The 25,566-nt window shown below is 32.4% G+C and overlaps 3 protein-coding genes across 3 annotated transcripts; 2 read left to right on the top strand and 1 right to left on the bottom strand.

Moving 5' to 3' along the window:
• Positions 1-2,949: 2,949 nt before the first annotated feature.
• Positions 2,950-4,539, top strand: LOC133307380 (uncharacterized). The gene is made up of 2 exons (XM_061507882.1): positions 2,950-3,486; positions 4,480-4,539. The coding sequence occupies exons 1-2, from the start codon at positions 2,950-2,952 to the stop codon at positions 4,537-4,539; spliced, it is 597 nt and encodes a 198-aa protein (XP_061363866.1).
• Positions 4,540-15,460: 10,921 nt separating this feature from the next.
• On the top strand, positions 15,461-17,208 carry LOC133307386 (cation/calcium exchanger 1-like). Its single transcript, XM_061507887.1, has one exon. The coding sequence runs from the start codon at positions 15,461-15,463 to the stop codon at positions 17,198-17,200; it is 1,740 nt and encodes a 579-aa protein (XP_061363871.1). The 3' UTR covers positions 17,201-17,208.
• A 6,340-nt stretch (positions 17,209-23,548) lies between these two features.
• LOC133307387 (cation/calcium exchanger 2-like) lies at positions 23,549-25,352 on the bottom strand. The gene has a single exon (XM_061507888.1). It carries the CDS (start codon positions 25,350-25,352, stop codon positions 23,595-23,597), a length of 1,758 nt encoding a protein of 585 aa, XP_061363872.1. The 3' UTR covers positions 23,549-23,594.
• Between the last annotated feature and the right edge of the window lie 214 nt (positions 25,353-25,566).

Here is a 25,566-nt window from a genome sequence, read left to right as displayed (position 1 = left end):
CATTACATATCATGAAAAATTGATTGATATTTTATCAAACTGATATAATAAAAATTAAAACTTGATACCGAATAAATTTCACTGTAGTGTATAAGAGATTTACAATTTGATTGTTTATGTTTTTTGGCAAAATTGATGGATATTATAAGTTTAGTTTCATTTTTTGTTAAATTATTGAATATTAAATATAATATACACTACATAAATTAAAAATATTATTTAATATCAAAACACGTCCTAACATGTTGAAATTTAATATTTTTTAAAATTAATGTATCAAAATATCGTATCATGTCATGTCTCGTGTCGGTGCAACATAATGGGTGTGAGTCTGTTATTGATTTATTTAGAAGGTTAGTTTGATATTGTTATATTCTCAAGCAAAGAGTCTGAGATTGTCATGGTGTACGTAGTCACATCTAATTAAATCTTCACTTAAATGCATATACTATTTTAATAAAATATAGAATTCTAATTTGTAGAAATAATTTGATTTGGATTTTACAAAAAACATTTATCTTTAAAATTGGATTTTATTCATGTATTATTTGACAAATTTTTGGTTTTGATTATGCATATAAAATGATTTGGTAAAAATCTAAATTTGAGAATTTATCACCTTTACAATTTGATTTAAATACAATATTTGTATGTTGCCTAATATTATTTGTTATAATTTTTTTATTTGCTCACTAAGTTGCATTGGAACTCACCACCGTGATTGAATTATATATTTTGTTTTTGTAGATAAACTCAAATAGTTGACTTTTGATTCCACTCCTTCAATTTTGTTGAGGAAGTTTCTTTTGGTTATTATTACTGATCAGTCCAACACATTGTCCGTTTAGACAATTGTTATGTGTTAATTTGTTTATTATACATTTCATTTAGATGCCTTCTAGATCATTAATATAGAGATGTAGGGCTGTAAATGGTTAAATAACTTGTCAAGGGTCTATAACCTGGTATATCTTTGATTTGACTTAGCCTGACCTATTTAAAAATAGTATAGATTTGAACATATTAAAATGCTAACTTAAAAATCAGTCCACAAACATGTTTTAAGAGGCCTAGACTCCAAGCCTCCAAGCTCAACTTGTATTTTTAATAAATAATATTTTATTATATTTGGATAAAATACTATTTTATTATTTTTTAATGAAATAATATTTTATGATTTTTAAATTTTCTAACCTCCTCCTAGACTCCTATGTTTCCTCTAACCTAATTATTTTATGTAATGCATGACTGAGTGAATATTTTTTTAAAAAAAAATTAATTAAACTTTTTACATCCTTGGCATGATTTTGTTTTTTATTTCTAGATAAATAGTTAAACAATCAATATGTTATGGTCTGACTTTAGTTATTGTACTGCTTCAATTTTTCATTAACTTAAATATACAATAGAAATAAAATAATCACAATCTATATTTTCCCGAGTGTAATATGTCATTTTTGAAGATTTTGTAAGCTTGATAGATTGAGTCAACTCTTGTATTTTTTAAAAACAAGTTAGGTTTAACCTATAATTTATTTTTTGCTAGGTTAACAACCCAAGTTGATAGGGAGAGCTTAAATAAATTTTAAAGTTGTAATATTACATGTTACCTAACCTTTGCTATTAACCTTTATTTTGTCTCAATTTGAGAAAATATTGTCATCATAAAAAAGGGGGAGATTGAAGGACCTCCTAAATTCAAGTAGATTATGCCTAAATGGTTTTGATGATGTCAAAGCATGAAGAACTCATTTTGAAGATGCTAAGGTTTCGGGTTAGATAATTTTTAGATTTCTTGTAACACATTAGATATATCATTAAGCATGATTCCAAGCTCCATTGCATTTCATTGCTTAGCTATGTTGAGTGACTTATTAAAAAATTAAATGAATAGGTCTTTAAAAATAAAATCCAAGTCAATTAAAAATATGTTTTAATAAAAACTAAAAAAAACTAAAAGTAATATATATATATATATATATATATATATATATATATAAGAAACGAAACTAAATCTACGTCTACAACGTTCTTTTCACATTGGTTACGTTGATTGATTATATATATGTATATATATATATATATATAAACTTTTGGTTTTAATATATAAAATATTGTTTTACCAATTGACTTTTCCAACGCTGTCATAGTTCAGCTTTCTTTAAAAGCTATATACTATATAATAATACAAACATCGAAGAATCATTTTTTGAAAAAGTTTAGAACACCTATTCACCCCCCTCTAGGTGTTCCGTAAGTGTCCTGTGTAAGAAGCCACTTGCCCAACAAGCGGTATCAGAGCTTCGTGCTCTGAGTGATTGGCCATTGCCAAAGAGTTAAAGATCCTATGGCTTCTTTCCATCAGGATATTCCTCTTGAGGGTGGTTCCACCAACCGTCCTCCGTTTTTCAATGGGATTGATTATCCCTATTGGAAAACTCGGATGCAGATTTTTCTTGAGTCGGTAGATCTTAAAATTTGGTATAGTGTAGAGGAAGGATATCAGCTTCCAACCACAGTAGATGACAATGGAATAACTGTGCCTAAAAACACACAGATTTTACTAGAGAAGAATTAGAGAGAGCCCAATACAACTCAAAAGCAAAAAACTTAATAGTTAATGCACTTGGCAAAGACAAATACTACTGTGTATCTTCTTGTAAGACTGCACATGAGATGTGGCTTATTTTAGAAACAACCCATGAAGGTGCTAGTGAAGTAAAGCGTTATAAACAAAATGCATTATCTAGAGAGTTTGAGTTCTTTGAGATGCATGAGGGTGAATCTATATTTGACAAGCAAAAACGTTTCATGCATATAGTTACATCAATGAATGCTTTAAATATTTTTCATGATGATGAACTGTTAGTTAACAAAATTCTGAGATGTCTTACTAAGGAATGAGATGCAAAGGCTTCAGCAATCTATGAAGCTAAAGACCTCTCCACAATGTCCATTGCTACCTTATTTGGAAAGCTTCAGGAATACGAGTTGGAGTTAAACAGAAGGGCTAACCGTGAGCTTAACAAGAAGAAACAAAAAGGATTAGCTCTCAAGGTATCATCATCTCATTCAAAGGAAAGTAAGAAAAGTACTGATACATCATCAAATGATTTAGGCACCGATAAAGACGACGAAATGACAATGTTTGTGAAAAAATTTAACAAGTCATTCACCAAATTCTTCAACAAGAAGTTCAACAAAAGGAGAAGAAGAGATGCTGGCCAAAGAAGAAAAGACAATAATTCAAGCAATGCAAACTCAAACAATGCTTGTTTTGAGTGTGGAAAGGAAGGCCACTTCCAAAAGGATTGCCCTAACAAAAAGAATAAATACGACAACGACAAATTCAAGAAAGGTAAAGGCAAAAAGAAAAAGAAGGCCTACATGGCATTCTCGGATGATTCATCAAGCTCATCAAGCTCCTCAAGTAGTGAAAAAGCAAACTTGTGCTTAATGGAAAATCTAGAGGATGAACATACCGATGTATACTCTTGTCACTCTTCTAACTCTTTATGTGATAGTAGTTCATGCAATGATTCTAACTCTATGTGTGACACTAGTTCATGTGATACTTCTTCTATGATTGGTCCATCTTATGATGATCTATTATATGCGTATAAATGCTTGCAAATTGAAAATGAAAAATTAACCTCTAAGGTTGAGAAAATTAAAAAGGAGAAAAATAACTTGCAAAACAATGTTGATAGTTTGACAACCATTGTAAATGATCTAATGAAAGACAATTAGAATCTTAAAAATGAAAATGTTTTTATGAATTGTCTTGTTGGATCTTGTGATGATGTGAATCCTCCTTCCATTATTTCATGTGCTAAATGTGTTGAATTATCTAATGAAGTGGATAGATTAAAAATAATGGTTGATAGAATGACTAGTGGGATAGACAACTTGAATGTCCTCCTTGGTAGACAAAGGGTTGAATCTACTAAATATGGACTTGGTTTTCAAAAACCTCATTTTGCTCAACTAAGAAAGACAAATCATTATCCCCCTAGGTTCATGTATAAACTACCATTTAAGAAATGTACATATTGTTGCATGAGTGGTCATCTTGTATATCAATGCAATATTAAGAAATATGGCCTAAAAGGAACTAATCTTAAGTGGGTTCCTAAGAGGACTATAAATATGGGCAACATTGCCTCAACATCTAACACATCTAGCATGTTCTTTAGCCCCAAGGTTAAGAACATGATATATGTTCCTAAGAAAACTTAGTGAGCATGTATGCATCATGTTCCATGGACTGTTTTATTTGATAAATCATTTTGCACATGATGTCTAGTTGTTGTTTGGTGTTTAATATAACATGCATACACTGTTTTTAACACATCTTATATTATACATGTTCAATATTAATGATCTATATGTAGATAGAAAACTTACTTCATGCACTACATGCCTATATAGTTGAAAAATTCCCTGTTTTTACTCTTATACTCAATTCTATCCAAATAGGACAGCAAGCCTGTTTCAATGTATCTTTCACAAATAATGCCTATTAGCAATCATAAATGAGTTATCTTTCATTGCAATTACTTGTACTATTTGATAAATGCTTGATCTTGCTAATGTGCCGAAAAAGGTAAGTGTGGAAGATGATGTTGTAGGTATTTGAGAGATAATGGAAATGAATCAAAATATGAAGATTTCATTGAAGATGCTAGCAAATTGACGGACCTCTTAAATAAGCCCAAAAATTGCAAAGAATCAAAACTTGGTACAAAACATGGGTAATTTTTGGATATATGATCATACGCTTGTTATATGCCTTATCCAACATGTATCCTTGCTATATACTATTATTTTTGATAATGTCAAAAGGGGAGAAAATATGGTAAATGAATGTCAAATTGAGCTTATGCATATTGATAGGGGGAGCTTAAAGAAATTTTAAAGTTGTAATATTACATGTTATCTAACCTTTGCTACTAACCTTTATTTTGTCTCAATTTGAGTAAATATTGCCATCATAAAAAAAGGAGAGATTGAAGGACCTCTTAAATTCAAGTAGATTATGCCTAGATGGTTTTGATGATGTCAAAGCATGAAGAACTCATTTTGAAGATGCTAAAGTTTCGGGCTAGATAATTTTTAGATTTATTGTAACACATTAGATATATCACTAAGCATGATTTCAAGCTCCATTGCATATCATTGCATTTCATTGCTTAGCTATGTTGAGTGACTTATTAAAAAATTAAATGAATAGGTCTTTAAAATAAAACCCAAGTCAATTAAAAATATATTTTAATAAAAACTAAAAAAAGTAAAAGTAATATATATAAAGAAATGAAACTAAATCTACGTCTACAGCGTTCTTTTCGCATTGGTTACGTTGATTGATTTATATATATATATATATACTTTTGGTTTTAATATATAAAATATTGTTTTACCAATTGACTTTTCCAACGCTGTCATAGTTCAGCTTTCTTTAAAAGCTATATACTATATAATAATAAAAACATAGAAGAATCATTTTTTGAAATTCAATTCACAGGCTTGCGATTAGAAAAGCATTCTTTCTCTCTGATATTATCGCGTGAAAACAGAGCTCACTTCCTCATCTCTGAAAAATTGTTGTTCATTCTTTCATCTTCAATCTGCACAAAATAATATGTGTGAGTGTTCGATACAACACCTTATATTCATCTTCCTCCAAAAAATTCTCAAATTTCCATCAACAATTTCTATCTTCTTCAACTCTAAACAAAGTGCACCACTGTTGATGAGTCTCTTGATTGATTTCTGAGTCAAGATTGGGTGATTTGGAGTGTTGTTCATGATTCTACAAGTAATTCAAGATTCTTGGAACTAAGGTTGAAGAACCCTAACCACATTTTCTGTTTTAATTAGCTGAAAATTTGAGATTTCTTGAGGTAAAGTTTTAATCCTTATTTTGAGCATCCTTTGGTATATTCTTGAGACTTGATATTGTTGAATTGATTTTCTGTTTTTTATTTTATTTTGGTACATTGTGACTATTCAAATTTCTCTGTTTTGATTTTAAGTGAAAATAATAGAAATCTTGATGCTCTTTATGTAAGATTTGTGTTTCAAATTTTTGTGAAAGATCATTTAAAAATATTAAATCTGAATTTGTTTTTTATACCTTGCTATACATTGTGTTAATTCAGATTTTTGTTTGGGATTTACTGTTTAGAAGCCTAATCTTGAATTGTTCTAGAAATTTTATAGTTGGAATATTAAATCTGAATTTTCTGTTTTAATTGTGGTATATTGTGCTTAAAATTCAGATTTCTTCTGGTTTATTACTAAAAGATTTATCTAGAACTAATTCTGAATTTTTTGTGAAATTTTGAGAGCAATTACAAATCTGAATTTTCTGGATATAGTGTGATAGTTTCTGTTTAAATCTGAATTTTTAGTGTCCATTATTTAGATACTTGATATTAATAAATACAAGTTCCTTATTGCTTAAATTTGCAGTTTGTGATACATATACTTGTGCTCTAAATTTTCTGCATACATCATATCATTTAGGAGCTTGTTTTTGTGCCTTATTTGATATATCAAGTGTGATAGGACTTTGTAATAGGTTGATAAATTTTCTGTTTTAAACATGAGATATTGTATTGTTTGTTTAAAGTGAAGTGCACGTGTGTGTAAAATTTGTCCTAGGTGAGTGGGTGCAACCGAGTAGGTTGGCAACCTTGTGCTTGGCTTGAGAGTGTGTCTCAAGGCCTAGAGCCTCAAGAATCCACTAGGGAGAGTGGAGATCTTGTGTGAGAGGAGTTGGTGAACTCCGTAGGTTCGGCTTGAGAGTATTCTCAAAGCTTGGAGCAGTGTAGGCACTAGGAAAGTTTTTGATATTTTGTTTGATTGCTTGTCTGACATGTGTTTGTAAAACAGATACACTTGTGGTAAATAAAATATCTGCAGCGACTTTAGTCTGGACGTAGAACCCTACTTAGGCTTAGTGGGTGTGAACCAGAATATATCGTGTGTCTCTTGTCTCTCTGATTTAATTTCTGAATATTCTGTTTAGAGACTCATAGTTACACTAATTCTTGTTTGAAAGTATTGTAGCAGCTTTCTAGTATATTTTTAGAGTGTTGTAGCACCTTACTGGTTCTGATATAATTGCTGTAGCACTTAAACTATTTTCTAGTATTTGGAAATTAATTTTCTTTTCTGTTTTGAGTAAGAAAGCTTGTTGCTGCGTTTTCTCTATAAAATAAAAGGTCAGGTACGTTTTTCTATTGATATACATCATATAGAAATCATTTTGGGCATATAGGGATCTAAGGTAAAATTAGTAAAATTGTTATAGCCGAGTGACTGTTATCTGAACTGAACTTGCAAAATAATTTGATAACTGTCAATCTTGTTGAGTTGGTGTGGTGATTGAGCTTAATTGTTCAAATTTGTCTAGACTTTACAGATTTAAGGATCTACTAAGAAAAAGTTTTTTGAAAAAGTTTAGAACACCTATTCACCCCCCCTCTAGGTGTTCCGTAAGCATCCTGTGTAAGAAGCCACTTGCCCAACACCCAAGTTAGGCTTAAAATATTTTACATAAGCCCGACCTATTTACAACTAAAGTCTGACTTAGTCCGACTCATTTACAACCCTATAGAGTTGCTTCATTTTTCTATTATTTGGATTTGTAAGTTTTGATAAACCTAAATTTATTATGTTGATAATTAGGCTTTCCAAGGTAATTATGTCGAACAGGTGATAAAGTTAAATTAAACCTTTGTGTCGATCATGACTCAAGTTTGGGTTATGACATGTTGCTTGTAGGCAAACAACCTAGTTGTCTTTGCACCTCTACCTCCTTTGTTACTGTGCTGCCATGCAATTAGGGGCCTTAGTTGGTGATTTGGCCAGTTCCCCTCCTAACGATACGGTTTATGCCCATCATTTTACTTGTCGACCTTGACCCTTATTATTTTGAGGTCATATTTAATAATCAAAGTTTATTTCGATTTTACTCAAAAGTAGTTTACTTCTTTTTGAATGTGAAGCAATGTCAAACCAAATTATATATCAAGCATTAGCTCTCCCTAAAAAGAAAGATGATGTAGTTGCTCCTTCAAATATGGTGTTAGGCAGGTATAAGGGAAGCACCCAATGAAAAACCACCACCAATGGGCTAAGATACACCAACTATAGCTAGTGGGTCTGCGACTATGTCTCAATCTGAAACCTTAAGACTTTGATTTGAGACATGGTGTTGGATTCACTTAATGTGTTTGGTCTAGATTAACCCATTCATGGTGGTCCCTCACCATAAGCTCCCCCAGCCTGCTTGATAATGGTATCAGAGCTAGGTTCGGCCTGGGTTACCTAGGTGTTAGGCTAGAGGGGGGTTGGGCTTCCGTTGAGGGAAAACATATCAATATGAGTTTCACACTTGAGGGAGAGTTGTTGGAATATTTAAATGAGATTGAGTCTCACATTAGTTAATAATGGAATAAGTGAAGTTTATATACGTGAGAACATAAACTCAATGCTTTGAAATTTTGGGCCCTTGACATCCCCTCGTTGTGGTTAAGAAATGAAATTGGATATGACCAACTCCCTTAATAACTTGAGAACAAAATCACCTATATCCGTTGACAATTACTAACAATCAGATAAGGAGAATGCGTTCTCACATAGTGTGTGTGTCTATATATATATATATATATATATATATATATATGAGGTATGATCCTTTGACACCTCATCTGAGAGCTATTAGATCAAAAAAGATCAATGAGTCTGATTTGTAAGCATGTGATATCATTGATCTTTTTTTATCTAATGGCTCTCAGATGAAGTGTCAAATTTCAAATTTGATACTGGTGTCAAAGGATCCTATATATATATATATATATATATATATATATATATATATATATATAATTTGAAAGCTCGACCAGGGAGAAAAAGTGTTTAAGGTTGACCCACTTCCTTGCTTCATTTTATTCTTTTGGCTCCTAATAGTAATCCTAAGGCCCAACTTCGTTAGAAATTTCTATGGGTATTTGTATTTGAGAATATTATTGCTAGGACCTAAGAATTGGGGTTTCTTGATATCATACACACAGAGAGGCTCGAAGAAAATAATGAGAAAGTGAGGGCAACTTAATTAATTTACAAAGAAATTGTAGGAAATTACGACAAGGAGCATGCAGACACAAACAATAAAATTTATGGATAGAATTGGCTTCTTAGACACGAATAAATCCAATGACCCATAAAGTAACATCATCCATTCTTCTTTATTGGCCTTAGGAAGTTTCCTTCACTAATGCTCCAAAATGGGAAACTTGATGAGAATGCACGCTTAGAGAGGTACAATTTAAGAGGCATTGGTTGGTGATATACTGTAGTAGAAGTTGTTATTAGAACTACAGTAATATACGCAATCTTCTTTCACTCTATTTGATGTTTTTTTTTTTTTTTTGGTAAACAACTTTATTTGATGTTTTAATAACTATTCTACTGACTTCTCGTATTTTTTATGGTGTAACCATAACTAGACTAAATTTCTTATTCAATAAAGGTCTACTAATCTGATCCACTTTGTGTCATAATAATAGCATAATTTTGAGCTTGCATTTAGTAATTTCTAATTTATAAATGATACATAATTCACATGGGTATAAATGGACCAAATGACCTATTAGGGGATATGTCCGGACTTACGTTAGGCGAAGCATGACCTAATATAATTAGTAAAATAAAATAGACTTGGTTTAAAAAAAATTATTTATAAAAGAAGTTATAAGCCTGTTTTTACAAGGTCTTGCCTATAAATTTACTGACCGACTTATGTCATATTATTTAGTTTAATTAAAAATAAAATAGTTATTTAAATAATTTTAATTCATAAAAATATTATTTTATATCTTTTTTCTAATTCCTAATACGTATTAAAGGATTGATAGGCTTAAATAAGCTAATGGACTTATGATAGGCTCAAAATATTTTATATAAATTTGTCCTTTTTAAATCAAAGTTGAACCTTACTCAACCTATTTACACATCTAAATTATTTCAATATGAATCCTTATTGAAGTTGGTGGTTTATTTTTATTTTAAATGGGGAGAACTTCTTCTCACCGTAAATTTTTTCATTTTACTTTAACATTACAAAATTAAGTAATTAATTTATGAAACATTTTTAGTTACCTTTTCTTTTATAGAAGCTCGTTTATTCAATTAATTTTAATTATATAACTAAAAGAATATAGTAGCCTTTGAAGGTACCGGTATTTGAAATTTCTAAAAAGTAACAAGACACAACACTTAAAAAGAAGAATTTATATATATAATTATGTTACTTTGGATAAAATTTCCTAAAAATTAGACCTGACATGTTAAATATACTAAATATTTAACAAAAGTTAGTTCATTACATAATAATAATATCAGAGTTGATTACTATATTTTTTTTATACAAAAGTACTTTATTTAAGAGATAATCAAACAAGGGTATAAAGTCTAGAGGATGACCTAAATATAAAGTCAATGTTAATACCTCAGGACATTGATCAATATGCCATTCTTATAAATAGTATTTATTTGTATACCGGGTTCCAATCAAATTTTGCTAAAATATCAGGTTATATTCACGCTACGCCACCCAACGAGAATGGATTGAACACGAGGTAGCGTATGCATGGGCAGCCATTCTCACTGAGCAGTCTAGCGAAAATGACAGGATGTTGACACGTGGCAAAAGTATATGTATTTTCTGCTAAAGCTATTCAAGTGGTTATTCTCGCTGAGCTGCCCAGTGAGAATGACTGTACTTTTGTCACGTGTCAGCATCTTGCCATTCTCGCGGGGTTGCTCAGCGAGAATGGCTGTCCATGCAGACGTTGCCACATGTACAGTCCATTCTCGCTGGGTGGCGTAACGAAAATGTGACGTGACATTTTGGCAAAATTTAATTAAAATGTGGCATACCGATATTTTTTAGTCACAAGTGTGTCATAATGGTCAATGTCCCCCAACCCAAAAAAAAATAAAAATGAGTTATGTAAATGATAACACACCAAGGGTTACTCACATATATTGAACAAAGTTCACAGATGTTATACACATTTTACCCAACATATGCTCCTTGGACCTCATTAAATTTGAGTGAGAATAAAGTTATTGCAATGCAACAAACTTGCGACCCTCGCTTCTTGTCTGCTTCACATGGCAATATCTAGATTATTAAGGCAAACGGAGCAAAAACACAAATTACCCTGTTTTTTATGGACATTGTAGTCTTCATTACCCCCTTTCATTGCATATCAAGATGCCGTACTTAAGGTAAATACATTAGATTTACGTCTCTAAAAAGTGTTTCTTCCACTCATGCTTTTCATTTAAGCAAGCAATAGCCGTTGGCCTTCAATTATATATACATAAAAACTGACAATAATTGGATATCTGATTGTGATGGAAACATATGTCATGCTGTTGTCATAATGAATTAAATCATCCCTCTGTTTTGGGAAATTTATTCAGTGGTTTTTTTTTTCCCTATCTCTCTTGTCTCTCTATCCAATTCTCTCTAAAAGAATCTTGAGGACCGAGCCCTTCAAATATTCTCTCCTGTTTTGGGCAAACAATAGTAAGATAATAAGAGGAGATTAGAGATTTAGAGGTGTAAATAGGTTATGTTATGTTAAACTTGGACCTAAATAAATTAGATTTATGTATAATATATTGAGCCTCTCCTATTCTAATTTGATATAGGTTAAATTATAGGCATAACGAATATCAAGCATGTAGTTTAATTTTAGTGGAGGTTGTTCTAACTTAACTAGTTGTCTCGAGACTTGAGTACTCAAGCTTGACATGATTTATTTAAAAAAAAAACAAAGGCTTTGTCAAATTAAAATAATATTTATTTTATTATTTAAAATTATTAAAATAATAATTTTATTTTATTTAAAATAAAATAAAGGATAAAGCATCAAACGAGCTTCTTAATGCACGCACTATTTCACATAATGCTCACAAAACTACAAACATAAGAATCTTTATTATCATTGGATTAAAATTAAATTAACGACAATAAGTGTAACCTAACCCTTGTTTTGTTTTAAACCTAAAAATAAAGTTAATAAACTTAAGAATTAGCATTTGTGCATTATATGCTACGAAATGTTAGGTGATTACATTATTCTCATTACTTACGTTGTATCGACACCGACACGGGATATAGGATACAATACGGCACGACACTCCGATACATTAATTCTAAAAAATGTTAAATTTTGACACGTCAGGACACATTTTAATATTATATAATATTTTAAATTTATGTAGTGTATATTATATATAATATTCAATAATTTAACAAAAAACAAAAACTAAATCATAATATATCCCAAATGTTTATATTAAACTCAATAAAATAGTAATCGTAATTCAACGAATCTAATAGTTGGAACTCAAAATGCAACACAATATAATCTTTGAACCTTTTTGAGTCTTTGCAATGAGTATTGGAGTGTCGGAAAGTGTCGGAGTGTCGGTGAGTGTCAGAAAGTGTCAAACATGACACGTCAGAGATTTTAAAGTGTCGGTGCTTCATAGCTCATTACATTAGTTATATACGATTTACATATTTATAACATTTAGTAAATGAGAAATATATTTCTTATATTGCATGAGATAATTTTATCTCCTATATACACAAAATAGTGTATGAAGCTCATGTTTTCTTTTTCTCTCTCTTTTCTTCATATGACTCCAGATGGCCTATACACTTTTATGTGTACGTAGAAGATAAAGTTATTTCCTATAACATCGGAACATTAATCCCTTGGCAAACATCTTTAAATTCGTATTATGGGTGAATATATTTCAACTATGGTTTGTGAATTTGTGATATTTTAAAGGGGGTAGTTGCTACATATTTAAAATTTAAACTCAAAAATCATTTGTTAAATGGCTGAAGTGAAAGAAATTATTTATTTATTTTTAATATATAAGGAATTATTTAATTCTTAATTGCAAGTCCGTACTAAAATCTGAGTGCGTGATACGGATAGAGTTAAAATAAGATCTATTTCAAAGTTTTGAAACAATAACTTCTATACAAAACTTTCTTTTGACATGCAATTGCATATATCATGCTAAAATAGAATATATGAAACTTTAGTACCAGTGCTTTGGGTAAGCCTTTTTTTTAAATATTATCTTAGCAGAAAAATATTTTTATAGTTACTGCAGATAAGTTATCTGCATTTATTCCTAAAACGACGTCGTTTGAAGATTAAAAAATTAAAAATTAAATTATAAAGACGATAATAATCCTGAAATAAATAAAAATTACAAAAACACCATGATTTCCATCCCAAAATGACGTCGTATTCGACTTACTACAAATAACTTATCTACCGTTACCGCAGAAAAAATGAACCCTTATCTTATTTGCATTTAAAATTTAGGATTTTATGGCTAACAAAGTTTGTATTTCAAGTGACACATGCTTGAGTCTCTAAGATTGAAATGTGATGATGAAATATTATTAAGTATGTGGATCAATTGATAAGGAGTTATTTGAGCTTAATTAGTAGATCTAATGAATAATATCCAAAAGAAAAGAAAATATGATGATCATCTGAATTTCATCTTCAACTAGATAAGTATATTTACTCTTTTCTTTTTTTTGGTATAAAGTATATTTACTCTTCTTGGTGTTTGCACTTATTTCTTCAACTAGATACTGTATAAGAACCTTACCAAAAAAAAAAAAAAAATACAGTATAAGAAAATATAGTTTTTGGGATGGGAAAAATATGTGTCATTTTAAAGGATATAAAGTTATGTCATTTTACGAGAAAGAAAGAGATATATAAAGGAGAAAAGAGAGTTGACAAAAAAAAAATAAAGGTGTGAGTCTCACCTCTTTGTGAGAGTGAAATGATATAAGTTGTGTCGTTTAAAATGATAAACATTTTTTTCTTTTGGGATCTATTCAAAATAATACGTCTTTGACAAGTCTTATTTTTAGTTTCTCTTTTTAAAAATAGGAAATTGAGCCAAATATCATTTTACAAAATCTTTTATCATAAAAAGAGTTTTTTTTTTATAATGATTAAAAAAGAAAAAGCTCTCACGAGCAATTTTTTTTTTAAAGATGTATGCCAACTTTTTAGCATCCTCATTTTATTTTTTAGTATCTAGCTAAAAATTCTCCTTTACCTCAATGATTTATTTTAATGGCAAATCATTTCATGTCCCCTCTTCAAAACACTAAAAACACTATTAAAATTTTATATAATCGTCATATCTTTTTTTTAAGTTTTTTTTTTTTAACTTAGTTAAAAAAATAACTTTTAACTTAAAAAAAATTACGTCAAACATGCTCTTAATCTATTCTAAAACCACTTATTTTCACAAAGAATAAAAAAGCCCACTTATTCCTGTTACGCTTTAGCACATTTTTATCACAAAGAAAAGAAACTTCGTTCGGTCCTTATTCATTTTTATTTTTGGGTCATTGGTCCTTTTCATTATATATGCCCAGGAGAAGTGTTTTCTAGTTGTGATATCTAGAAATCTGTATATTCTCTTTTTTTCTTTTTATAATGGTGGGACCCATAAAAGCCATGGAGAGGAAGCCATTCTTCTTCTTCTTTTTATTATTATTATTAATGCCCTCTCTCTTTTTTTTTCGGTAAACATTAACTTCCTGTTTTCTTTATTCTTATTTTATCCATCTCTCATTTTTTTCATACATTAAAAAGTTGAGGTTATACGTACGTTTCCTTTTATGTACATAAAGTAAGTCCCCTTAATATCTACACAGCACAAGTGAAAACTACATTTTACATTACTCATCCAGCACATGACAATGGCTCACACACCATAGCTTTGCTTTGTAATGCACTTCTATCTATAAATAAAATATGATCCCCAAATTACATAAAAAAAATGCCTAAATAAAAAGTTAGGATTTCATATTATTAAAATAACAAAATTTAACTTCCTATAAATAGAGTGCTAAACACCCTTTTATAAGGTGTCAAAAAAACCTAAAACACAATTAAAATATGTCTAAAAAATAAAATTTTATGGCTGATTACAAATAAATAAGCATTAAACACATCTAAAATAAGAAAATAATTAAAATTCAAACCAGTCTAATAATTAAAAGATTAAGGAAACATATCAAATCACATTCCAAATAGAATCCTTCCCATATAAACCAAATCTTAGTTCATCAAAACATTTTTTTGTCAACCACTGATATTTCCAATGATAGTACTACAAGAACTCTTAGAATTGAACCTTCTTTTTCTGTCTTCATATTCTACTTTCCTTTCTTTTTAGTACTGGCCATGATCTTCTAACCTCAACCAACACACATCAAATTCCACAACACAAGTTCACTATACCACATAGACACAGCTTCTCAATCATCAATATATTCACACCATTAACATATCCTCAAGAACTTGCTCTCTAAATGGCAGCTTTCATTTCCAACTCAAAACCTCAACCAAGAAAAAAAATCATTCTTCTCCTCAACGTATCCTTTCTCTTCCTCCTCTTTCTCTTCCTCAAAGCCTATCTCCACCCTTCAAATTCTAATTTTCATGCCTCCACAACCATCTTCAACCATGCAAGAATGCTAAGTGACATCAGAGTTGATGGTTGCACTGATCTTCACAAGTACTCAAATTATAGCTCTAAGTGCTTATATGTCAAAACCCATCTTGACTGCAGATCAAAAGGGTACATTAACTATCTTCAAATCTTCTATTGTAATCTTGGACATTCCCCAATTTTGGGTCATGCCCTTCTTGTACTATGGCTTGTGGTGTTGTTCTATCTTTTGGGTGACACAGCTTCAAATTACTTTTGCACCTCCATAGAGGGTTTGTCTGATATCCTGAGACTATCTCCCACAATAGCTGGAGTAACCTTGCTTTCTCTAGGGAATGGTGCTCCTGATTTTTTTGCTAGTGTTGTTTCTTTCACAAGATCCAACAATGGTGCAGTTGGTCTCAATAGCATTCTGGGAGGGGCCTTTTTTGTCTCTAGTGCTGTCTTGGGGATCATAAGTATTCTAGTTAGCCCAAATGAAATTGCAGTTGATAAGGCCAGTTTCATTAGAGATGTCATTTTCTTCCTTCTCTCTCTGTTAATCCTCCTTGTCATCATTTCCATTGGTAAAATTAGCTTGTTGGGCTCAATCTGCTATGTTTCTATCTACTTCCTTTATGTCTGTGCAGTATCTGCAACACATTTCATCTATGGAGGGGACAAGAAAGATGGCGAATTCACAGCCTCTTCTGATGACATAGTAGAGTCTGGCTTGCCATTGCTGGCCTATGTTGATGAGGAGAAACCAAATTTAGCAAATAAAGTGGCTATTGATCATAAGGAGGAAAGTTTTGATAATGATTCATTTGATTGTACTTACTTGGGCAAGTTTCTTCTACAAGTACTAGAATTACCTCTTTGCTTGCCAAGAAGACTTACTATACCATTAGTGAGTGAGGAGAATTGGTCAAAGCCATATGCAGTTATATCTGTCACATTAGCACCAGTTTTGTTTGCAGCTCTTTGTAATACACAGATGGAAAACATGAGTTCAAGGAGTGGTCTAGTTTCTTACTTAATAGCTGCTTTAATTGGCATTGTTTTTGGGAATATGGCATGTGTGACTACCAAGAGTTCTAGCCCACCAAGAACGTGCTTGTTTCCTTGGCTAGCAGGGGGGTTTTCTATGAGTGTAACATGGACTTATATTATTGCTGAGGAACTGGTTTCTCTTTTGGTTTCAATTGGAAATATCATAGGGGTTAGTCCTTCAATCCTTGGATTAACTGTCCTAGCTTGGGGTAACTCTCTAGGGGATTTGATAGCCAATGGTGCAATGGCCAAGAATGGTGGGGCAGATGGGACCCAAATAGCTGTCTCTGGTTGTTATGCAGGTCCAATGTTTAATATTTTGATGGGTTTGGGCTTGCCTCTTGTTCTATCAGCATGGTCTGAATATCCAGACTCTTATGTCATTCCTAAGGACCCTTCCCTCTTTGGGACACTTTTGTTCTTGATGGTAGGGGTGCTTTGGGCCCTTGTGATATTGGTGAAGAAGAATATGAGGCTTCATAAGTCCTTGGGGGCTGGGCTCTTGACCATATACCTATGTTTTTTGTTTATAAGATTAGCCATGGCTATTGGTTTTCTTAAATTCTAGATTTGCACTTTCATAGGAAAAAAGGTCCCATTCTCATTGATGTAACTCGTGGAAATTACTTAATTTTTATCCATGTTTTACACCATAATATTGCACGCTAATCAAGACCACAATGATTTTCTTTTTCTTTTTCTTTTTCTTTTTTGTTACAAAAAAGTTTAAGAAGAAGAGAAAATATCATATTCAAAACTTAGAAAAAAGTTTCAACAAATGTTAGCAATCTTTTTTCTTTTTTTTTTTAAATATATGCTTGCAATAATACTTATAGATTATACTATTTTAAATATATGCTTGCAATAATACCATGAAAATATGGCGAATAGTGTAAAAATCTTTTAAATGAAATGCTTATACACTAATTTTGAAACAACCCTCGTTAACCACAATGATTATGGTTCAACTAAATATTTACATAAGAGACTCAATTTAGAGCTCATAAAATAGAAAAGTCCCTCCATATTGTTCAAGGAAGAGTTTTTGTTCTTCCAAGATCATCTCAAGCCTTGGTTTAAAGGGTGATACAGAGAGAAAAAACTAGTAAATAGAAATTAATCGTAAAGATTCCTCGTTGTTTTTTTTTTTTTACTTTTATGTGGGTTTAAGAATTTTCTCCCGGAAAAAGATGAAACCATTCATAATTGTAAAAATAAAAAAAATGGATGTAATGAAAAACTTGTAAGTTTTATAAAAAAAATTTATATAATAATAAGTATTATTAAACCCAGATCGGGCATTGACTCGATCGATATATCAAGTCAATGGATCACTTGTTTAACTTGAATATTAGTTGAACCGGTTGAATTTCTTATATATATACATGAAGAGAATTACGAAAAACCAAAGGTAAGAAACAAAAAAAGAAACAAAAAAAGAACCAAAATAGTCAGCGACCACCCCTAATACGAGGAGTGGCTGAAGAATCCGCAAACAAATACAATATAAGGCCAAAAGGGGGATCCGAAAAAGCACAGTCATCATCCATTTCCGGGTGATCGAGCAGAAGATTCGCTATCCAACCAGCGCAGCTGTTAGCCTCCTTCATCACGTAAATGAAATGAACTTGCCAATTCTAATTGATTAATGCTCGAATCCAAGTCACAAAAGATGGTTCTCGAGCTATGTCATCATATTTGGTGAGCAACGCAACAATAGAGCTAGAGTCGCTTTCAAGAACAAACCTCATGATACCCTTGTGCCAAGAAGGGTGGAGGCCCTTCAGAATACCCCATAATTCTGCATTCCATGCTAATCAAGAACCAATCTTGTAAGCAAACCCACATTTCCAACTACCATTTAAGTCGCGCAAAACCCCAACACATGCAACCACACTTGGGTTTCCCCGAGAAGCACCATCTATGTTAAGTTTTATAAATTCTGCTAGAGCAGGCAACCAAAGAATGTGACGCTGAGATGGAAGATGAGTGTCCCTTTCAAACGCAGCACACACTTGCTGTGCAAGGTCAATCATAACAAAATGCAAGTGTAACAAAGGAAGGGGTGGCTGGCCGTGCACAACATTGTTACGCCAATTCCAAATCAACCAGCAGCCAACAACAAAAATTGTAGTCCAAGGAATCATACCTATAAATTTAACCTTATGCTTCCAGTTCCATTGTAGCCATTCATGAAGATCTGTCCCAAAGAAAGTCTCTCTGTTCGAAGGTGGTAGAAGCGCAGACCAAATACTTTTAATTTTAGAGCAGTCCCAAACAACATGCAGCAAGGATTTTGTTTGTTCATTGCAAATGGGGCACCGATGATATCCATGTGACCAATATGCGCTCCATACTTTGGTAGGAAATTTGTGATAGGCTAGTTTCCTTTGAAAAATTTTCATGCGTCGAGGACCTTGCAAGGTCCACAAATTTTTACAAAATGCACATGGCAATTGAGCATCATCTGCTAGGGTTCCTAATAAATCAAAGTAGCAATTTTTTAATGTGACCAAGTCCATATTTTCCAACCTTCCAAATCAAAGATCCAGCCCATCCTCGGTTGCCAGCAGCAAACAGCTTCGAACCTGCTGAATAGTATTTGCAGGCAACCAAGTTCGCAATAGCTCAACCTGCCAATCTCCGTTGTCATCAACATAATCACAAACTAACTTTTGGAGTTCTACTTCCGATACTAGGTTGATCTCTTTCCTCAAACAAAGGCTTTAGCCCCGGTGCCCACCTATCCTTCCAAAATGATACCGAAGAGCCATTACCAATCTCTCAGATTACCTTATCCTCCATATAATGCCAAGTCTGACAAAGAGATGCCCATAACTGGGAGCATCCAGCCCTCGCGATTATGTAGAAACACCAGCACTGCTACTCTGATATTTACCCCTCAGGAATTTTGCCCGCAGAGAATCTGTTTCATTGTGGAAGCACCAAACCAATTTCGATAGGGTTGCATCATTAATTACATTTAACTATTTCAATCCCAACCCACCAATCTCTTTTGACAGAGTTAGAGTATCACATCCAATAGCGTGGTGTCTACAAGTTTCCTCCGTGTCCCCCCAAATAAATATCCTCTAAATCTTTTCAATTTGAATTTATATAAAGATATTTAATAAATATAGTAATAGAAGGAATATGACAATTAAATTGTGGTTTATTAGTTAACGTTACACTCACTTTTCTTAATGGATTTTATTTCTCTCATTTCACATAAGAGAAATCTTGTTTCTTGCACATAGAACAAGTGGTGGAATCCACTTTATTTATAAAAAAAAACACAAAAATTGAAGTGAGAGTAGGAAAAAAAATTTCTCTTACATGAAATGCGAGAAATAAAACCCTTTCTTAATATGTGTAATTGACTAATTGTGGTGAGATATTTTGCAATTGATTTTAAATTTCGGTTCAACTAGAAAATCAATACCCGTTTAGTACCATTGAATCTGTTTTAAGACTATTGATTCTTAATCGATTTGTATGCATGACCTATGAAACACCGATACTTCAAAATCCTGACGTGTCGTGTCCGACACTTTTCGACACTCAACGACACTCTGACACTTCCCGACACTCCAGTACTCGTTACAAAGACTCAAAAAAGTTCAAAAGTTACGTTGTGTTGCATTTTGAGTTTCAACTATTAGATTAGTTAGATTACGATTACGATTTTATTGAGTTTAATATAAACATTTGAGATATCTTATGTTTCTTTGCAAAATTGATGGGTATTATAAGTTTAGATTTATTTTTTGTTAAATTATTGAATACTAAATATAATATATACTACATAAATTAAAAGTATTATATAATATCAAAACGTGTCTTAATGTGTCAAAATTTAACATTTTCTAAAATTAACGTGTCGGAGTGTCGTATCGTGTCGTATCCTGTGTCAGTGTCAATGCAATATAGTGCATGACTAATCAACTAATGGAGGGGACCCTTGAGTAATTTGATTTCCAGGGGGCGTTTGGTTGAGGAGAAATTTTTTAAATACTAGAAAAATGTAATTGATAGGGAAATGGTTGGAAAGTGAGTTTGATAAAAAAATGTAAAAAAAGTTGTTTGATTAGAAAAAATTTATGTTTGGTTGAAAGTGAAATATTAGTAGAAAAATAGGATTCAATTACCACAACACCCCTTTGCTTATTTGGTTTTTATATGAAAGAAAGAGAAAAGAAACCCCAACCATAGGGCATTTTTGTCATTACAAATTGAGCTCTTTTTAGTTGCCCAGCTAAATCTCAAAAACCACCGTTTCATGTGATTTTTCAAAACAGTATTTTCTATCTATTTTGCAAATGAATTGCAATGGATGGGGAAACAATTTTGATGGTAAAATTTGTTAAATACTTGCACCAAACATGGTTAAATAGAAATCTCAATAAAAGTTGCCTAGCTATCCATATTAAAAACTCTTACCAAAAAACACCGTGCCAATTCAATTGATCGGATCAACCGGTCTTTTATATCACTTTTTAAATTAGATTTTATATTTTTTTTTTTTTTTTTTTTTTTTTTTTTTGTAAATATATATCTTTTTTTTAGATAATACAACAAATAAACATATTGTAACACATATATTCTTTATTTATTTTATTTTTAAAAAATATATAAAAATATCAAAGCGCGAATGACAAATTTTTTTACGTGTAAATAACATTAAAAAAAATGTTATGTTGTCACCATCATAACTATCATAGCCTTTCTTTTCCTCTGTAGTTTTATTTGAACCTAATCTGCTAGGAATTACACTAGTATTATAACGTGTATGTGTATAGGGTGAACTATTAACTATTTGTTTAAATTTTATTTTATAATAAAGATTTATTTATTTTTTTCAAAAAAACTAATAATAAAAAATAGTCCATAGATATTGCACATCCATGTGCAACTTGGGGGGCAATAATTGGTAGAATAAAATTGATTGCATGAACCAAGTCCATAATCCAAGTCATAGTGGGCCATTTGCAGCATGAGTTTGGGGATAATGGGGTTGAGTTTTGGAATGAAGTTAAGGCTGAGGTAGAGGATAAGGTGAGGATGATATGGTGATGGAGGAGCATTCCTTATATGAAACAGGTGTTATATGGGGGAGATTTCTCTGATTATACAAGTTCAGAGTCTTCAAACAATTATTATATTGTAGAATATAGTCCAATTTGGGCTAGAAATTGGGTTTTATTTCCTACAAAATAGAAGTGCAAATTACTTGATTTGGTAATGGACCCTGCAATATATATGGGTCTGACTCACTGAGATAGAGATATGAGGACACAGCTAAATTTGACAAAAATCATGCAACCTTTCAGCTTTGTTATGTATTATTTCCCTTTGACTAGATAGTGACAACTGTTGAGATATTCAAGTGTGATGAGTCTCATATTGATTAAAAATGGGTTAAGTGAAAAGTATATAAGTGAAAAGATCCATAAATCCAATGTCATGGGCTCTTCCTAGACCCGCCTGACAGTGGTATCAGAGTCGGATTGTGCTCAAGCTAGCCTGATGATTGGCTATAAGTCGGGTTGAGTACTTGGACCCTGGGTACTCAGTTGAGAGGGAACATATCAATGTTGGGTTTTACACTTGAGGGTTCAGAAGTTCACTTTTACCCTCCAAAGTTGGGAAGATTTATGCATAGAAATTTGTATATTTTTTTTTTTATAACAAAATTTGCCCTTTAAATAGTGACAATTGAGATTCTGCTCATTCAAGCACTAACAAAAATGCTGGCATCACTCAAACTGTCTGTTATTGCTTAACTGATTCATGTTTGATAGTTCAGTTCTATCACTATTTTGCATCTCCTTCCAAGAGTCTTTTCTATGGCACACACACCTACACACACATATTTATATTTTATTGGCCATCTATTATCTATAAAATACAGCATATGAAGTTAACATTGGGCTAAGATTATATCCTTAAGTAACTTTGCCATAACGGTTGTTCTGATCTAAATCTTCTACCACTACTTTTCCATAACCATTTTGCTTCTATCCTTTATGTTGTCGGCTTCAGATTAAGCCTCAAGAGCAGAGTGTGAATTTGTGAATCGGTATACTACAGCACTAGAAGAAAAAAAGATTGAGTAAACAACTGAGACTTCTCTGACAAACGGCTAAGTTATTCAATTTGCCAAGACTCATCTCAAAATTTGTAGTAGTGAACAAAACACATGACCATACATATATCCTCCAAACTCGGACAAATCTTGTTATTGTTTCACAATTTAATATGAGTGTGAGTAATATGACATTAGTATTGGTGGATAGTGGATACCCTTTTGGCCTTTCCTTACCGTGTCTGGGTAGGTGCATAGTTTAAGTATTCACCCTTAATTCAACATGGTCACTGGAATAGTTGTTGATTAAAGAGAAAACTTGGTATACAAGCCTCCCTTACTTGTGAGAGTAGTAGGGTTAATAATACGCAATTTTATCCTTGTATTTTTTTTTTTACAAACAGGATATTTTTAAACCCATGACTTTTCCGTCACAAGAAGTAACCTTACCACTGCTCCAAGGCTTGCCCTTTAAATAATTGTTGACTAATGCTTCCAAAATTAATGCAGTTTAAATATAATTGTTTTGAAGTCAAGAACTCTATTATGCTCTTCTAGAATAAGGATTTGACCAACAGCATCAGCTCAAGAGTTAAGCTAAAGAACAGTGAACTTGTGCACCACAATATACTAGCCAAGAGGTCAGAAGATCTGTTTAAACCAATTCAAGCTAGAATTTCTATTGTAATTCAGTGATCTGGATTTACAGGAAACGCCATTAGCCAAGTAAAGCTAGGTACAAAAGAGCAGTGGGAAATTTTACAACTAGCAAATTTACACCTATCTATCATAGATGCAAATCTAGTTCCACAGAAAATAATGCCATATGCTAGTACAGATACAAATTTGATGTAGAAATCATAACTTTGATATTTTGCTAAGAATTTAAGCCTAAAAAATCATAAAATTGGAGAGACCTTTGTGTCTGAATCAGCCTCAGAAACAGAGAAATGAAGTAAACAACTAAAAGCCCTCCTCCTAAGAGTCCATTAAGCTTCATATCTCTTCTTATCAAAACCACAAGTGCCCAAACTAATCCCACCACCAAAAATGCCAATGTTTCCCAGAGATATGGATCTCTAGGAATCACAACAGGTTGTGGGTACTCTGACCATGTACAAGTTACAAGAGACAAGCCTAATCCAACTACAGTATTAAAGATAGGGCCAGCATAACAACCTGATATTGCTATTTGAGCACCCTCAGGTCCACCATTTAAAGCCATTGTTAAATTTGTCATCAAATCACCAATTGAATTCCCCCAAGCAAGAACTGTTAATCCCAATATTGAAGGACTTATTCCACTAATGTAGCCAATTGATATCAGCAACCCCACCAACTCCTGAGCTAAAATGTAGCTCCAAGTAACACTCATTATAAACCCTCCTGCAAGCCAAGGAAATAAGCACTTCTTTGGTGGCATTGACATTTCTGTTGTAAAATATGCAGTTACACCAAATGTAACTCCAACCAAGAGTCCAATTCCATAAACAATTAGGTTTGTGCTGCTGAAGAAACTTTTTTCCTTGTTAGTGGTCCATATAACAGACATGAGAAGTGGTGCTAGTATCACTGAGCAAACTGCATAAGGCTTTGACCACCTCTCTTCACAAACAACAGGAATTGTCAATCTCCTAGGCAAGTAAAGTGGCAAATTCAGCACATAAAGTGACATTCGACATATCGAAGATCTCATCAAGCAGCAATTGTTATTGATATTCAAATCATATTCTTGACCACCATTTTCAACACAATCAATCGGTCCTTTCTTCATACCACTGAGAAGAGGCACACTCAAACTCAAGTCATTGCCATAACTTGAAATATTATTAACATTCCTTTCAACATCACCACCATAACCCTCCTTCCATCGGGTAGACGAGAGATAAACAACAATTACATACACCACATACATCAAAGTAAAACCAATTGCTCCAAAAACATTGATCTCACCAGTGACAAAAATAATAAACAAGCAAAGAAGAACCAAAAGGAGAAAACAAACATCTCTTACGAAAGCAGACTTTATGACTTGAACCCTCCTGTGACGTATTGAAATGCTCACTATCCCCACCACAACACAGGTCACAAAAGAAACACCCCCAAGTACTGTGTTATAACCAATGCTTTGGGTCCCACTTCCCTGGAAAGAGACAAGGCTTGAGAAAACATCACAGGCACCATTGCCAAGAGAGAGGAGGGTGACTCCAGCAATTGTAGGGGACAATCTCAGTAACTTGGACAGGTTTTCAAGGGAAGAACAAAAATACTCAGAAGTTGTGTTAGCCAACAGATAAAGTAGAACTAGGAGCCAAAGAAACAAGAGACTATGACCCAATAGAGGGAATCTCCCAAATTTGCAATAGAAAAGGTAAAGGTAATCAATATAGCCCTGAGAGTCACATGGGTCATTGGATCTCAGGTACATGCACTTGGCTTTGTAGTCACCCATGTGGTGTAAGCTCTTGCAATCATCCTCATCATTGTCATCAGAGGAAGAGTTGTTGCTCATAACCAAAGCTTCATGAGAGTGAAAATGAACAATCATGAAAGCACAAATCCCCATAAGGAAAGAGATGTTCAAGAACAAGGTGTAGCAACCCATGCGTTTAGGCATAGAAACTGTTATAGCCATATTCAGAGAGAAACAGTCAAAACCCAATTTCAAACACCAAGGAAAGATGGTAAATTTATGGTTAAGGAAAGCCTGGCATTTGTGAGAATGAAGCAAAAGAACTGAGCTAAAATCCCACAATAGGAAAAAGAAAAATTATAGAAAGGAACAGACTTTAAAAGTTTGGTGTTTAATGGGGTATTTTTCTTGTTTGTTAAGAAAAGAGAAAAAGAAG

Source organism: Gastrolobium bilobum, unplaced genomic scaffold (assembly GCF_033153095.1).
Source record: "Gastrolobium bilobum isolate Gb01-03AN ecotype WA unplaced genomic scaffold, APGP_CSIRO_Gbil_v1 utg1102, whole genome shotgun sequence".
NCBI classification, from domain to species: domain Eukaryota; kingdom Viridiplantae; phylum Streptophyta; class Magnoliopsida; order Fabales; family Fabaceae; genus Gastrolobium; species Gastrolobium bilobum.
Note: the sequence above shows the minus strand (reverse complement) of the source record. Positions and strands in the feature narration are given on the sequence as shown.

Bases quoted from the DNA above. Each gene is read 5' to 3' on its own strand.
- LOC133307386 (XM_061507887.1), top strand. From the start codon at position 15,461: ATGGCAGCTTTCATTTCCAACTCAAAACCTCAACCAAGAAAAAAAATC.
- LOC133307380 (XM_061507882.1), top strand. From the start codon at position 2,950: ATGTCCATTGCTACCTTATTTGGAAAGCTTCAGGAATACGAGTTGGAG. The intron at 3,487-4,479 runs GTATACTCTTGT...CTATCCAAATAG, and splicing joins TAGAGGATGAACATACCGAT to GACAGCAAGCCTGTTTCAAT.
- LOC133307387 (XM_061507888.1), bottom strand. From the start codon at position 25,352: ATGGCTATAACAGTTTCTATGCCTAAACGCATGGGTTGCTACACCTTG.